At 42.9% G+C, this 16211-nt stretch overlaps 1 protein-coding gene across 1 annotated transcript; it reads left to right on the top strand.

The window, feature by feature from the left end:
- Positions 1-9531: 9531 nt before the first annotated feature.
- Positions 9532-10565, top strand: LOC143126259 (leukotriene B4 receptor 1-like). Its single transcript, XM_076288161.1, has one exon. The coding sequence runs from the start codon at positions 9581-9583 to the stop codon at positions 10511-10513; it is 933 nt and encodes a 310-aa protein (XP_076144276.1). The 5' UTR covers positions 9532-9580; the 3' UTR covers positions 10514-10565.
- Positions 10566-16211: the final 5646 nt, after the last annotated feature.

Raw genomic sequence — 16211 nt, 5'->3', positions numbered from 1 at the left:
GGTGTGGGGACAAAACGCAACACAAACCCTTTGACAGCAAGGACATGGAATGGGACACATACATGTGACACCTGTCATGGCATCTTAAAGGGACTAAGGCACTGCCAGACCAACACCTCAGACCTAAAACCAGAAGGGACTGAAGAGGAGCAGAGAGGATGTCAAGGTCAAGAAACTGCCATGGAAGAAGCCCTCAATATACCTTATGTCAAAGGATGTCCATATGGTAATCCCTACTGCATGCATAGCCTGCTGGGAGGAATAGGGTACCGATGCTGGGACAGGAAGAATCACGTACCCTTTAGCAGGTCTGATCCGACTGGGAGAGATATGTGAAGCACTGTATGGATCGCAAATCAGGAGACAGGCTGGTAAAGCCAGAACGAGCATCCTGGAAGATGATGGTGCTGCAGGAGGCAGTGGAAACGGATGAGGTTAAATCAGCAAGCCCCATGAAAGTGAAATTAAAACCAGGAGCAACATTGCCATTCCAGCCACAGTATTTAATATCAGCAGAAGCAGCTGAGGGAATTAAGGGAACGGTTGAAGACCTTCTGAAAGCAGGAGTCCTAGAAGAAGTCCCAAGTGCCAGATGTAACACGCCTATCTTTCCTATACAAAAGGCAGATGGAATAAGATGGAGAATGATCCAAGATCTCAGGCCTGTGAATGCATTGAGGATTATCCGGCAGACGTCCCACATGCTAACGTGTTACTGACCAACGACCCAGCTGACGCTACCACGTTTTCCGCCATATGTTTGACCCAGGCTTACTTATTTATTAGAGTGTCTCCAGCGAGCAGGGAACTCTTCTATGATCATGAACGCAGGAACCAGCAATCTAAAAAATGCCTTACCTGGACAATGGATGGAAACAAAGCATTCAAGTGCATCAAAGGAGAGCTGCAGCAAGCACCAGCACTTGCACTGCTGGACTATGGAAAACCATTCTACCTACATGTGTCAGTGAAGATGGAGTAAGGAAAGGAGGCCTACATGACAGCTATCTTAGCACAGAGACAGTGTCATGGAAAGAGCAAACAAGCAATCGTGTACTATAGTGTATTCAGCATATGTTAAGGCTTCAAGCACAACCATGGGATGGCCAGTGATAATACAGTACACATACTAGTCATGCAATAGCTCAGTTAGCCGAACAAGGAAAGTTCTGACACCCCAGAGACAGCTCAGGTATTACAATCTGTCCCTTTGCCCTGATGTCAGCATAAGGACATGTGACATAGCAGGAAATCCAGCGGATCTTGTTCCTCTTGACTATGAGGATGAACCACACAACTGTGTAGCAGACTCAGTAGCCTTCTCTAAGCTTAGAGAGGATTTAGAGAGTGAGCCACTGGGGGAGGGGATAACTTACTTTGTAGATGCCTCTAGTCATAATTATGACAACAAAACACATGCAGGTTCAGTGTAGTACAAAAAGTGGATCACAAAAATGTCATTACGGTCATGTGCGAGCCCTGTACACAACCATGTTCAGCTCAACTAGTGGAGCTTAAGGCATTAACAGCAGCATGCTCACTAGCTGAAAGACAGGATGCAACCATATACACTGACAGTGCATACGCCCACAATGTTTGCCATGGGCATGGCGCACAGTGGAAGCAAAGAGGCTTCAAAAAAAAAAAAAATCAGATGGAAGTCCAATCCAACATTTGGAACAAATTCAGTTATTACTATCTGTCATGATGCGACCAAAAAGGCTAGCTATAGGCAAATGCAAAGCACACTGTAAGGGACAGGATTCTATTACTGTAGGTGATGCAACAGCGGATGAGGTAGCAAAGGAGGCTGCCCTTGAGGCGAGAAGGCATAATGCAGCCCAAAACCCCTTCAGGAAAATTAACCACATACTGTGCTGTTGAACAGGGCAGTTCTGAATAGTATGCCATGCCAGTCAGAATTGTCATAATCAACCCACAACTTAAGCTGAATGACATAGAGGAAGCACAGGACGTTGTCCCTGATAGTGAAAAGGTGTTGTGGGCACAAAGGGGTGCGTCAAAGGGAGGGGATGGCGTGTGGAGGAACCACGGTGGCAGGATGGTGGCCCTGAATCGGCTGCTCGATCACTTCACCATCACTTCAAGATCGTATTGCTCATTTGTTGAGGAATTGTCACACTTGTGCAATAAGCAACACAAGAAAAGGCATAAAAATAGGCATAGGTCCAAGACCCCTGGGACACATCCCACTCCCAGAAAGTTCATGTAAACATCTAGTAATGGATTACAGTGACATGGGTAAAACAGTCAATTCGTATAAACATGTTTTGGTGAGAGTATGTCGATATTCAAGGTGGGTGGAAGCCTGCCTGATTTGCTTTTTGTCAAGAGAAGTGATCCCCAGGTTAGGGATTCCAGAAATAATTAGCAGTGACAATGGCAGAGCTTGAACGCAGATCCAAATTTGGCAAATCTAAATTGGGTAGATGCATTGCCAATTGCATTGTTGAAAATGCATTGTGAAAAGAATCACACCACACACCTAACACCGCATGAATGGTCACTGGAAGACTGATACCTACTCTGTGAATCAGTGGCGATCGGAAACCCTTGTTAGAAATATTGGAGCAGAAAGTGAGCAGTTATATTAAACAATTTTCTTAAGTTCACAGAGCAATTGTCAATGAGCAGAAGAAGGGAGAATGGAGAAGAACGGAGGAGCCAGACGATGATGATGGGAACCAAGGTCCCGCCGGGACCTCCACCAGACTCCCCTGGGGAGGATGATGGTGGTGGGGACCGGGGGAGAATCAAGTACGAGTAGGGGTACGGCAAGGAGGATACTGCCGGCTCCGATACTGGCTCTAGGCGTGATGTGCCTAGGGGGCATGGTGTTTTCTCTCCCCTATCTGTTTCTGCAGGTGCTGTTGATGATAGGGTCGAGCCAGGCCCAAGCGGGAGGAGGTGGACACTTCCACCCAGCACTGAGGCCACATCCGAATCCCCAGGTATCCGAGACCATGCCAGCTGGCTGTACAGTCGTCTCCACAGCCCCTACAACGATGAAGGATATACCGAAGAAGCGTCGGGACTGGAAGAAGAAGCAGGGGAAGCGGCACCGCTGCCGCACCAGTACGGAAACACAATCAACTGGGGAATCTGGTACTCCTTTGACCTTCCCAGTGACAGACCAGCCGCTACAGAGGACTTCATAGGATGGTAATAGAGAACAGGACAGTGGGGACATATTCATGTTGCACGTACATCCCTGGAACAGATGAAGACATGGAGGACTTTGTAAAGGCAATGAATAGACTTCAGAACCTGAACAAGGAAGCTCACAAAATTTCGGGAAAAGGACTGATGTTAGATGTAGGTGATGTGTTAGGTATTTTTAGGCCAGTGACTCAGTGGCTGGAGGACACTTTTGGGTCACTGGGAGCACTGATTGTGGCATTTCTGGGTAAACTGCTGCACGGAGTTGCCCTTGTTGTAGGACGGTTTTGTGGCATTACCAATGTTGTGGAAGAATCTGCTCACAGGCAGTGGCTAAACAATTGATGATTATGGAAGATGAGTATGAAAAAATATGTATAGGAGAAAGTGAATATGAGAGTATGATGGGATTGGAAGGGCTCCAGGCTTATCTGGAGCTTCCTCCCTCGAGTGGGTTAGAATACGGTGGGGCCCTGCGAGGTGCCCACACCTATACACAATAACACACACACACACACACACACAATGTTGATAAGTAACTTACAAGACATGTGCCTGCACGCCTGGGTGACAGAGGAAAAGAGGATAGAGGTTATGGGCTATGACCTGATACGAATAGATGCTTCAGTAATCATAGCATAACCGAATAAGAGTGAGGGGACAATTATATACTTCTAATAAATACTTATTACACATAGATGAACTTAGAGTTGTGGAGGACTAGCCCTCACCCGCAAGGCCATCCATAGGAATTGGATAGTACTGCTTGCTTGACGAATATATATTGAATGCCCTCACCCTGGCCTGCCCCAGTGGAACCACCAGCCCGTTTAAAAGGTGTGATGGTGTTTGTGGTTCAGGCAGCACCCCTTGACGGGTAAGATCCCATGATGGTCAGCAGGGACAACCTAAGGTAGGGTGCTGGCGGCCCAACTCCATGGGGAGCGTACACTTGCGACCGGTGACGTCCCCTAGCCCGGAAGGGGCACTAGTGTGATAACACTTGAGAGACATCAAAAGGGGGATACGGTGCGGGAAAACAGGGGGGTGAGGCATGTAAAATACCCAAACTATAACCAAAATATATTCAGTGTCTGCATACAATTGCAGCTATAATCTTATCACTTTATGACAAATGTGAGGAAAGAAAGTATTGACAGATTAGGACGAATGGAATCATGAAATTGTGATGTAACTCTGAATTGGCACGATGGCCGTTGCATGAAATTTTATTTTATGTTCAGAGGACTGATGTAGTCATCCTCTGGGGACAAATCCGTCTCGGGTCCTAGCCATTTATTGATAACAAAGAATTGGTCTTTCTGTCACCTGATCGGGCGTCCGGGGTTTGATCACGTAATTATCATTCACATAGATGATAGATGATAGATATATATATAATGATAGACATATATGCAGATACATTCACATTAGTCATTATTAAATAAGTAGTGATAATTCATGTACTCATCACTTATTAAGGGTGTTAATCATCTGCAATATTCCCCAGTAGATGTTCACGTGTGTTTGGATACAACATGTCATGATGATATATTGTGTTGGGACATGATCATTTATGTTTGCTTTATAGTGAGGCTAATTTAGCCTCAAAGGTGGGAATATGGTGGATGTTCATGATTTAAAGGGATGTAATCATGGGTTTCATAAGGGTTTATAATATTGCATGGGTTTTCATGTTTTAGAAGAATGTAGTCATGAGTGTCATAAGTTTTTATGTCACTGCATGTGCTGTGAGCAGGGTGAGGTCATTGTATCTTGTGTAGGCCAGACCAACTGTCAGAGGAGTGGGGTGAGTGGAAAAATACTGGGGGTACCAGGATGAGGAGCATCTCCTCCTTACATGGTCAAGGGAAGGGGGTGTTATCCAGCTGGTGAGCACTGGACAGGACAGGGAATAGGAGGCCGCTGTGTCTTATGATTTAGAGCCTGTCCAGCTAGGAAGAGAATCAGATAAGAAGGCCCTATTTCCCCAAACTGGAAAGAACCAGAAAACCTCTAGTTTACATATGTTTCCTATGCATTAGACAGGTTTGCATATAGTTTTATGCATGATGGGAAGATGGTTTCCACCAATGTAAGCGATCCTGCTTAATGCTGATTGGTGAAAGGTGTTTTTGGGGATGACGTGAGAGGGTGGCACTTCTCGAGGGCCAAGGGGTATAAAATATAGTGTATAGCCCTCCGTAGGCAGATTTCGTCGGGGGCCCCAGCTGATGACATCTCCTCCCTATTGCTTTGACGGTTGGTCTGGACTTTGGTTAGGCTGTACTATCATTGCAATATGGAGAATAAAGATCAACAGTCCTCAGAAAATCTTCTGTCTACATTGTCTCCTTCGGACGCCTTGTTCCAGAGTGCTAAATTACTAAATAGTCAAGTGGTAATTGTTAATTGGAAAATTGGTTTCGGAAGTGGACTTTTTCCACGACAGTAGCAGCAAGCGAAATGATGGTTCCTGAAGCTCCTCAAGTAAATGCTGTTATCCTAACCAACGAAACATTTAGCGCAGCTTTGAAATCTTACGTGAAAATCTAAATTAGGCTATTATGGTCTGGGTCCGGATAGGATCACGTCACGGTCCGGACTCGGACCGCGGTCCGCCATTTGGTGATGGCTGGTCTAAGATCAAATCTGTGCAAAAGGAAGTTTTATAAATGAGGCACCAGTTCCAGTGTTGCTTAGCGATTTTGTCCCCCCCCCAAAAAAAAAAACAAAATAAAAAAACACACACACCACCTTACACCAATATTGTTGTTGAATACCCCTAAAATACAAAATAGTTGCACCCCTGCATGCGTGTGTTGGTGGTAGGGGGAGGAGTGCCCATGACTAATTTCTGCCCTAGGTCCCTGTGTGTAGTTGTTCCGCGAATGTAAAGTGAATGTCAGTGGTCTAACAAGACAAACAGATACATATTTAATGTTCCTCATCTAAAGGTCAGTCATGACAGATCCTCATTTGGACAGGGCAAACATTATTGCTGTCAAACAGTCGCTGACTATTTGCCTCTGAAATCAACAGTCATGTAGCAGCACAACAACTCCAGCTCAAGTGGAGCTGCTATTCCCATACAAAACCAGGTGAGCAGTGGAGTTCTGGGACTGTGCTTTTTTCTGGGCATCCCAGGAAACATAATGGTCATGGTGGTGATACTCCGTAACTTCAAGAGAAACAACTGCATCTGATGCTGAATCTGGCCGCTTCTGACATATTGTGCTTGATAACACTGCCGCTATGGATCCATTACCTGCCTGCTGACTGGACCTTCAGTCAAGATCTCTGCAAATTATTAGCTTCCTTTGTCTATATCAGTCTTTATAACAGTGTGATGAATGTTACGCTGATGAGTGTCCAGCGGTATTTTGCAGTGCTGTATTCACACCAGTGGGCCAAACTGGGAAGAAATGGAGAGAGGGCTCTACTCGTCTCTCTGTGGATACTAGCATGCATCTTATCCAGCCCGGCTGCTGTCACTTATAAACTTAAGAAGAGGGGAGTGTTGGATGCATGTGATAAGTTTTTTAATTCACATGGACAAAGAGTTGCAGTCGAGATCTTTGAGACTCTTCTGGGGTTTGTAGTTCCTTTTGCCATTCTGGTCACATCCTACTCTTGCCTCCACAAGCAAGTCAACAGTACAGTGTTCTTTAGGAACAAGCGACTGACCAGACTAGTCACCAATATCATAGTGACGTTTTTCATTTTCTGGATTCCGGTTCATGTTGTCAACATTCTTGATGTTGTGGCAGTTGTCCTAAGTTCATCTTATCCTGCTTCATCTAAACAACTGTTTGCCTTTACTGCTTTTGCTGATAACATGGTTAAAAGCTTTTCTTTCATCAACAGCTGTGTGAATCCTTTCCTTTATGCTTTTGCAACTCAAGGTGTGTGTAAAAGCAAAGAAGACTCCAATGAGAGGGACTGTGACATGCAAAGCTGTGACTTCTAACATGTTTTCCAACAATTTCAAAATGTATTGAAGATGTCGTCCATCCATTTTGAAGCCCAATGATGTGTGGAAAATATATCTAGAATATACCTGTGAAGCACATCAAATGTAATGGAGAGTAGCTATAACCCCCCCCCCCCAAACGGAATACTTCATCTTGTCTGAAAATATGTCTTGCAGAAATTAATATGTTTTACAAAACTGTTTACAAAAATTGTCATTTGTTTTCTTTTATTGTTTTCAATTGAGATCTGAGGTTCACATCTGTCATATACTGAACCTTAAAATTGGTTGTCTACTATTTGTACTTGAATGCAGTATCTAGAGCAGTGTTTCTCAAACTTTTTTTCTGGGGACCCAGTTTTTAAAAATGACAGACTATCGCGACCCAACTCGTAACTGTGGTAGTTAACAAACTAGATCAGTGGTTCTCAAACTTTTTCTTTCATTCCCCACTTTGAGGGGGCATTCTCGAGCCCCACCTGTCCCTCATCGCTCTAAGAAAGTGGTAGGTCAAGCTTAAAATTGTCAAATTTATTGAAATAATGACAAGTTCTAAATATATCCTCTTCAACAGAGTTAAAATCAGCTGGTGCTGCAGATATAATAATAAATAAATACATAACACACATATTTCTGTTTTCCAGCAACATATTAGGAAGCATAGGCCATTATACAGCATTGTACAATATAATGAAATGCCAACATGCTGCATTAAATGGATCCATAATCCAGTCATACTGAGCACTGCTGGTTGGGAAATATTTTTGAAATAAACTTTGCAGGGATGTGATGTAGGCCTACTGTTTAATACATGGGATCACAAGAGTGCCTCCCAATCAGACGTTTCAGCGATTTCGCTCAGAAATCTCAAAGGCATAATACTGTCGCGATCGAGGCGCCTGTCCCATACTCAAGTTTTTTTGGTGAATGCAGTAATCTTATTTGCTAGGTGAGGTAGGTGTTTGTCTTTGCCTTGTAACTGGACATTTAACTCAAATGTATCGCTAAGATATATCAAATATATCGCTAAGATGGGCCAGCTTCGTCAAGAAATGTTCATTAGTGAACGTGCTTGCAGATTCAAACATGCGCTCTTCCTCTAAGAAGAGGCGACTCGGAGCTCAAACACGCGCGACAGCACTTTAGCCTACCTCGGGAAAGCCACCTTGCCTCACTGTGAAACAGTACAGCCTTTTGGTCAGCTACCATCTCTTCGCAAAGTGTGGAGAATAGTCGCGCTTTTAAGAACCGGGTTTTGATGAAATTCACCACTCTCACAACAACGTTCAAAATCTCATGTAGGTCGGGACTAACTAAGCTGCCTTGACACGAGCGCTTCCCTGTGAATAACACAGTGCGCCCATTGCGCATCGGGTGCTACCTGGGCCCAGGCTACACATAAAAAATAAATAAAAAAAACTCCTGTTTTTCACGTCAGTTCGCGCCCCACCTGGCATGTCTCCGCGACCCAGTAGTGGGTCGCGACCTACAGTTTGAGAAACGCTGATCTAGAGTAATTTGTATACCCAGTAGGGGGCGTTAGTTGCCAGATATTCTGACGATTTGTACATAGTTAGCCTACTTCATTAGTAATTTCCTGCGTGAGTTGGAGCTCGCTCCTTTTTCCCTGAGGAGGCTACGAGAGGAAGCAAGTTAAGCTGTCGTGTGCCAAAATTCTGAATATTTCCTGGTGCTAATGAGGTTTGAGGATTGTTTGCCCACATTTGCTGTAACTGCTATAATTTGCTGTAACTGCTGAAGATAAAGTAAGCTCACTGCCGTATTTTAGTTGGAGAAAACACAGCTTCAACATTACCAATTTATGCTAACAGATTTTAGGCTTTGAATGCCAGAGACTAATTTTGGTTACTACCTACACACTGGTTGAAAAAATAAAGAAAGAATTCCAACTACTTTGTGTCCTACAGTATGTGGTTGCACTTCCATAGGCTACATCATATTGATAAAATCATTGTTTGAGACACATCCAGTCACTATACTATAAACATGAACAGGGAACTACAATGTGTTCAGATGTGAGTGTGGTTGTCAAATGTCTTCAAACATATTCTATACTGACATCATTAGACATGTCTATTGGTTGATTGTAAGCCCCCCCCCCCAAACACACACACACCACCTTACACCAATATTGCTGTTGAATACCCCTCAAAAAATGAGTAGTCGCGCCCCTGCATGTGTGTGTTGGGGGTAGAGGGAGGGCTGCTCATGACCCATTTTTGCACCAGGGCCCTGTGTGTAGTTGTTCCACCACTGTAAAGTGGAAGTCAGTGGTCTAACAAGACAAACAGATACATATTTAATGTTCCTCATCTAAAGGTCAATCATGACAGATCCTCATTTGGACAGGGCAAACATTATTGCTGTCAAACAGTCGCTGACTATTTGCCTCTGAAATCAACAGTCATGCAGCAGCACAACAACTCCAATTCAAGTGGAGCTGCTATTCCCATACAAAACCAGGTGAGCAGTGGAGTTCTGGGACTGTGCTTTCTTCTGGGCATCCCAGGAAACATAATGGTCATGGTGGTGATACTCCGTAACTTCAAGAGAAACAACTTCACCCTGCATCTGATGCTGAATCTGGCCGCTTCTGACATATTGTGCTTGATAACACTGCCGCTATGGATCCATTACCTGCTCGCTGACTGGACCTTCAGTCAAGATCTCTGCAAATTATTAGCTTCCTTTGTCTATATCAGTCTTTACAACAGTGTGATGACTGTTACGCTGATGAGTGTCCAGCGGTATTTTGCAGTGCTGTATTCACACCAGTGGGCCAAACTGGGAAGAAATGGAGAGAGGGCTCTACTCGTCTCTTTGTGGATACTAGCATGCATCTTATCCAGCCCGGCTGCTGTCACTTATAAACTTAAGAAGAGGGGAGTGCTGGATGAATGTGGGAAGTTTTTTAATTCACATGGACAAAGAGCTGCAGTCGAGATCTTTGAGACTCTTCTGGGGTTTGTAGTTCCTTTTGCCATTCTGGTCACATCCTACTCTTGCCTCCACAAGCAAGTCAACAGTACAGCGTTCTTTAGGAACAAGCGACTGACCAGACTAGTCACCAGTATCATAGTGACGTTTTTCATCTTCTGGATTCCGGTTCATGTTGTCAACATTATTGATGTTGCGGCAGTTGTTTTAAGTTCATCTTCTCCTGCTTCATCTAAACAACTGTTTGCTTTCACTGCTTTTGCCGGGAACATTGTTGGGAGCTTCTCTTTTATCAACAGCTGTGTGAATCCTTTCCTTTATGCTTTTGCGACTCAAGGTGTGTGTAAAAGCAAAGAAGACTCCAATGAGAGGGACTGTGACATGCAAAGCTGTGATGTCTAACATGTTTTCCAACTATTTAAAAAATGTATTTCAAAGATGTTGTCATATTTGATTTAAATGGTCCAGTGTTTCTGTACACATAAGAATAGAAGTTTGATATGAAAATATTTTGAAATCCAATGATGTGAATGTGAGGAACATAATGTTTATCTAAAACATACTTGTGAAGCACAGACATCCTAAGTCTCCCGGAAGTTCAGGGAGTCTCCCGCATATTGATAACGGCTCCCTGATGCCCGCAAATTAGATAAAATCTCCTGGAATCTAGAGCGAGCGAGCAAGAGCGCGCACACGAGACCGAAACTTCAAATCGTGTGTGCATCTGAGTTTAGCGCGCACACAACGGGGATGGAGAGAGAGAGAGAGAGAGGTAATGCGTGTGTGCCTGTTCAAGACAGAGAGCATGCTGATTGGCCTGTTTCAGTTCAGTTCAGTAGGAACAGGAGTGTCATGGCAGAGGCATAGTGCCTCCCAAAAAGGAACATTTAAGACCCATTTCACACCAGACTACACGAAAGTGTTCCCTTGTCATAAGAGTTCAAAATAACAATAGTTGCATTCTCCACTGTTTGTAACAGTGACTTTAGCATTGCCCATGGCGGGTTAAATGATTGCAAAAGACATGTTGAGTTTAACAAGTGTCATTTCATGTGCATATTCAGGATTAGCCTACTAGATGGCTATTTGCCTCCCTGAAATGGCTTTTTGCAGGTTGGGATTGTCTTTCCTGCGAGCTGCCCAGCTTAGCTTATGCACTATGTAGTTCTGAACTCTTAATGGCACCAACTTTGATCTTAAAGTTTGCAAAGTTTATGAATGTGCCGTGGAAAAACTGGTCCACTTCCGAAATCCAACTAGCAATTTATCACTTGATTATTACTAATTAGCACTCGGGGACAAGGCGTCCGAAGGAGACAATACAGACAGGAGATCTCTGAAGACTGTTGAATCTTTATTCACCGTATTGCAGTGATAGTTCAGGCTAAACAATGTTCAGACCAGGTGTCAAGCAATAGGGTGAGGTGAGATGTCATCAGATGGTGGCCCCTGATGAGATCTGAAATCAAAATGGCTGCGGCCTATCTTTTATACTCCTTAACTGAGTTGGGCCCTCTCGCTACCCTCGAAAGACACCTGTTGGCCTATCAGCATCCACCAAGGTTACAGATATTGGGGACCCCTTGTCACATCATGCATAAAAATTATACGCAAAACTGTCTGATTCTGTTTTTTTCCAGTTGGATGTAACATGGCTTCTTATCTTGCCAGCTGTACTTGGCCTTTTTTCATCGCCAGTACCTCATCTTCTCGCTCTTGACCGGTGTCACTGTGCACTCATTCACCCCACTCTTTGACACCTGGCCTGGTCTGCTTAAGATTTGTACAGGCCTTGAAGTCTCATAATAATTGCACTAATATCAAAGTTTATAAAAACCATACATGCATCCTTTGAGTCATAGAAGTCCACCACAAATGCCTTTTAGTTACCTCTCTGTACACTCTTAAAACGAATGTGTTGTCCCTATCTGGACACAGAGATGTGTTAAAAAAACAATGCAAGTTGTGTTGTTTTCGATGCAAGTTGTACTATTGTCAACACATATTGTATATAGAATAAAAAAGGAAACAACACAAACTGTGTTGTCCCTATCTGGACACAGAGATGTGTTAAAAACAACGCCAGTTCTGTTGTTTTCAACACATTCGTTTTAAGAGTGTACAAATATATCACAGTGCCCTAGCATATTTAATTTACAATAAAACCAACTCAACAGTGCTATAAAATACCAAAATATAGTGCTGTTTAAGTTGTAAGCTTTTCTTTGGTTTTTGTTTGTTTGTCAAAACCCAGCCAGCACGCATTATGGACTCACCATCGGATGACTGTGTTTGCACAGCAAATGAAGAGGAAAGTAAGTGCTGGTAACTCTTGTTCCTCACTGATCGAGGTTCTTGAAATCTGTCCAAACGGATATTTTCTCAAGCATTAATAGCTTACTTCTGACAATTGGTTACACAGTCTTTGCCAATCAATAAACAAAGTAGTTTACAAAGTAGTGTTGATTTGTAGACCTACAATATCTCTAAAATGGGCACTGCATGAGTTTTTAATTCTGCCTTAAAATAGCTTATGGCTATTTTAAAAATATGTCTCCAGATTGGATTTGAAGGAGGTAATTGTATGGGAGGATTTGATATGTGGAGGGAGGGTAGGCTATTCCAGAGCTTTGGAGCAGCTACAGAAAAAGCCCGGTCGTCACAGGCTTTAAGGCGTGTACGTGGGACAGCAAGCAGTACCTGTCGTGGCAGATATTCAGACTCGGGCCAGAAATTAAGTCCAAACATCTTGCCCACAACGTAACAAAAATACACCATTATAAGTGCTGAAGTCAAAAACTTGTCCCAAAAAGAAGGCTCAAAAGTCCGGCAGAGTTCCGTGCAAAAATTCCTTTAATGACTACATAGCGCAAAGCCTGAGTGGATCGCACGATCGCACTCCTGAACAAAGGTAGAACTCTCTTACTTATACCCCTCCAAAATGCTGACACAACACTACCCCGAACGAACTTTTCACCTTAAGTTTATGGAAAGTTCAGGGGTGTACAGTATAGAGTGATCACAGGTCATACATTGTGCATGGGTTAAATATCGTTCGCCCCCCTGCACTCTCCTACTGGTTGTTATGAGTAGAGCTCGCCCTGTGTACGTGTTATCTTGCAGCTTCAAGGCCGACTCTGGTTTCTTCAAAAGGCCTAGGCTAAGGCAGCACGAGACACAGTGCAACAAAATGAGACACAGGGCAGCAAAAAGAGACATAGGGATACAGAGCGCACGTAGGGGGAATTCTGGTAGAATAGCTTCAGTATGTTAATAGTATTAGTTAAACTTGTTATTTAAAATGTTATAAGAGTATTATGGTTAGGAATAACTTCAGTGTATTACTTGATTATGATTAAGGTTATATGAATACATGCTTCAATACATGCAACCCATAGGATCATTTTATACAACATACCTAGTTGGTCTTGTGACCTGGTAGTAGAGTGTGGGGGCAGAAGTTCAGAGATGTAAGGTGGGGCTAAACCTTTAAGGGCTTAAAAAACAAAAAGTAAAATTTTAATCTCAATTCTGAATTTGACAGGAAGCCAGTGTAGCTGAGCCAAAATTGGCGTTATGTGACCACTTTTTTTGGTGTTTGTAAGGAGCCTAGCAGCAACATTTTGTACAAGCTGGAGTTTATGTAGATTTGATTGTTCATTTCCTGTTATAATGTAAACGTTTTAATCTTTAAAACTGTCTTGTTTGTATAACTTTTTCTTTCCGCCACATTTCAACTAATTTCTCAACTTGCAGGACAAACTGCCGTTACTAGTTCTAAATGGATAGTTGCTATGGTCAAAGGCCAGTCGTTAGTTCCATCTCTCCCATTGTCAACCAGGCATATCTCAAGATTCTGATGAACCTTAGCTTTGAAACATCGCTATTTTACTTAGCCTACATGTTATCCAACTAGCTAAAATTCACCTCCGTCATATGCTACAATGTTGCTATGTTCTGAACGTATGCATTTTACAGCTTGGATGCAACGTGACAGTTAATTTAAACTTAACGAGTTCGGCAAATTAATATAGGCCTACCCCCCTTAGCTGTTGTAGAATCAGCATAACCTAGCCTACGGACTCGAGTGGCTTATTTCTTTTCTAAAACTGTTGCTATAAATACCTGGCAAAGTTTCATAAAGTAAAGGCAAAGCAACGAGAAATGTAACGATTTATTCATAGATCTTTCTTCCGCCAAGAAATATATTTCCTCTATCTCAGGGGTATTCAATTCATCTTCAGCGAGGTCCAGTTACGGAAAATTTCCTCAAGCAAAGGTCCGGAGCATCATAATATTTAACACGCGTGTTTAGGCTATGTATGTATGCATGTATGTATGCGTATAGGCCTATGTATAGTTTCCGCTAGAAAAAAATGGTGCTGGTCAAAGTGACCGGCAGAGGTTTCTTTTTCCGGACATTTTGATGATATGCCGGTCAAATATCCTATTATCGCTTCTTAATTAGTCAAATTGAGGAAAACTGGAGACAGTCTATGTAGCTTAAAGAATGACATAATCAGGCTGTATAGAATGCAACGTGTCCATTAGCCTAACTTAAACATGCCTAACAAGATCTAGCCAGTATCTATGTTTTCATGGACAGCAAGAGTCCGCTTCGTTTGTTGTTTTAAAAAGGCTACGTTGTTTGTTGCTGCTACCCACGTTATCTCCAGTGGTGACTAGGGGTGTCACGATTCTCCAAATCCTCGATTCGATGCAATTTTCGATTTTAAAGTCACGATTCGATTCGATTTTCGATCTTTTTTTCAACAATACTATTAATGCATTCCTTATATGTTATTTACTCTTTTTGGCCTTTTCCTTTTCTGTTTCGGGGGGCTTTTATTTTGAAACCGCTTTTTATTTTGAAACCGTTCCAACCGCGAGGTTTTAATGTAAACAGAACCAACATTAGGCTAAAACAGAGACGTGAACATAGTGAAATGAAACAACACAGAATTATAATTTGATCGTTTCAGCACACTTCGAAGAGACCCAAGGTTAGTGTTCATGGATACTTATCAATGTGCATTTTAAGCCTCAAAGTAACTTTGGACTGTAACTAGATCATCTTTTCACTTGCTAAGTTGAGTAGGGTAAGTTAGTTTTAATTGACGTGAATGAACGAGTACTTCCACACCGGTGATTTCAAAGTAGCAAGAGGGGCTTTGATTTTGGTAGGTTGATGTGTATATTTTAACTGGCTGCAGCCTAAAATTAGAGGAGTGTTGATGCTGCAGTTCAGCACGTGCGTTTGTGCTTCTTGGCATACATGCTGGATGTGACATTGGGGGTGTGGCTGCATCTTCGATTCTACTTTTAAATTCGAAGTTCGAGATTGAGATGTAATTTCAAACGATTTCGATATAAAATCGAAATCGTGACACCCTTAGTGGTGACTGTTTAACTTGCACAGATGCACACACACAGAATGAGCGCTATCATTATGTTTTACTCTTATGAGACAATTGGGTACACTTTTGTGTAGTCTGATGTGAAATGGGTCTTAAATGTTCCTTTTTGAGGGCACATGACGCTCCTGTTCCTAGATACACTGACTGAACTGATTAAGTTTGGGAGAAAAGAGATATAAGCCCACCTACACTGAAAACTGATTGGTTGATTTAGCAAAACAGACCAGGATGCTCTCTGTCTTGGATGCGCTTCAGGCACACACGCACCACTCCTCTCTCTCTCCCTCTCCGTTGTGTGCGCATTAAACTCAGATGCACACGCGATTTGAAGTCCGGTCTGGCTTGCGTGCTCTTGTTCGCTCTAGGTTCCGGGAGATTTTATGTAATTTGCAGGCGTCAGGAAGCCGCTATCAATATGTGAGAGACTCACAAAACTTCGGGAGACTTAGGATATCTAGCTAGACAGCACTTTGTCGCCAGCACAGATTGTACAATGTACCTTAATGTTGTCATGTTTAGCTGACACAAACTCAAAATAATGACTGTATAGATAAAATGTGCATCTCCTCCCTCCATTGTTGTTTACGTTTGTGTCGCTGCGTGGTTTTACGTGAATTGTCCTCATGCTGAAAACGTGAGCATAGCCTACATGACGTTAATCCCTGAGACAAGAAGAAAGCAAA

The sequence above is a fragment of the Alosa pseudoharengus genome, unplaced genomic scaffold (genome assembly GCF_046254945.1).
Source record: "Alosa pseudoharengus isolate Yale_2024_CS ecotype anadromous, Long Island Sound unplaced genomic scaffold, YU_APseudo_1.1 YU_APseudo_1.1_scf_16, whole genome shotgun sequence".
Classification (NCBI taxonomy): Eukaryota; Metazoa; Chordata; class Actinopteri; order Clupeiformes; family Clupeidae; genus Alosa; species Alosa pseudoharengus.
The sequence above is the reverse complement of the archived record's forward strand: the minus strand, read 5'-3'. Positions and strand labels throughout refer to the sequence as shown.

What these genes read in the sequence shown, in the direction of transcription:
- LOC143126259 (XM_076288161.1), top strand. Translation starts at nt 9,581, where the DNA reads ATGCAGCAGCACAACAACTCCAATTCAAGTGGAGCTGCTATTCCCATA.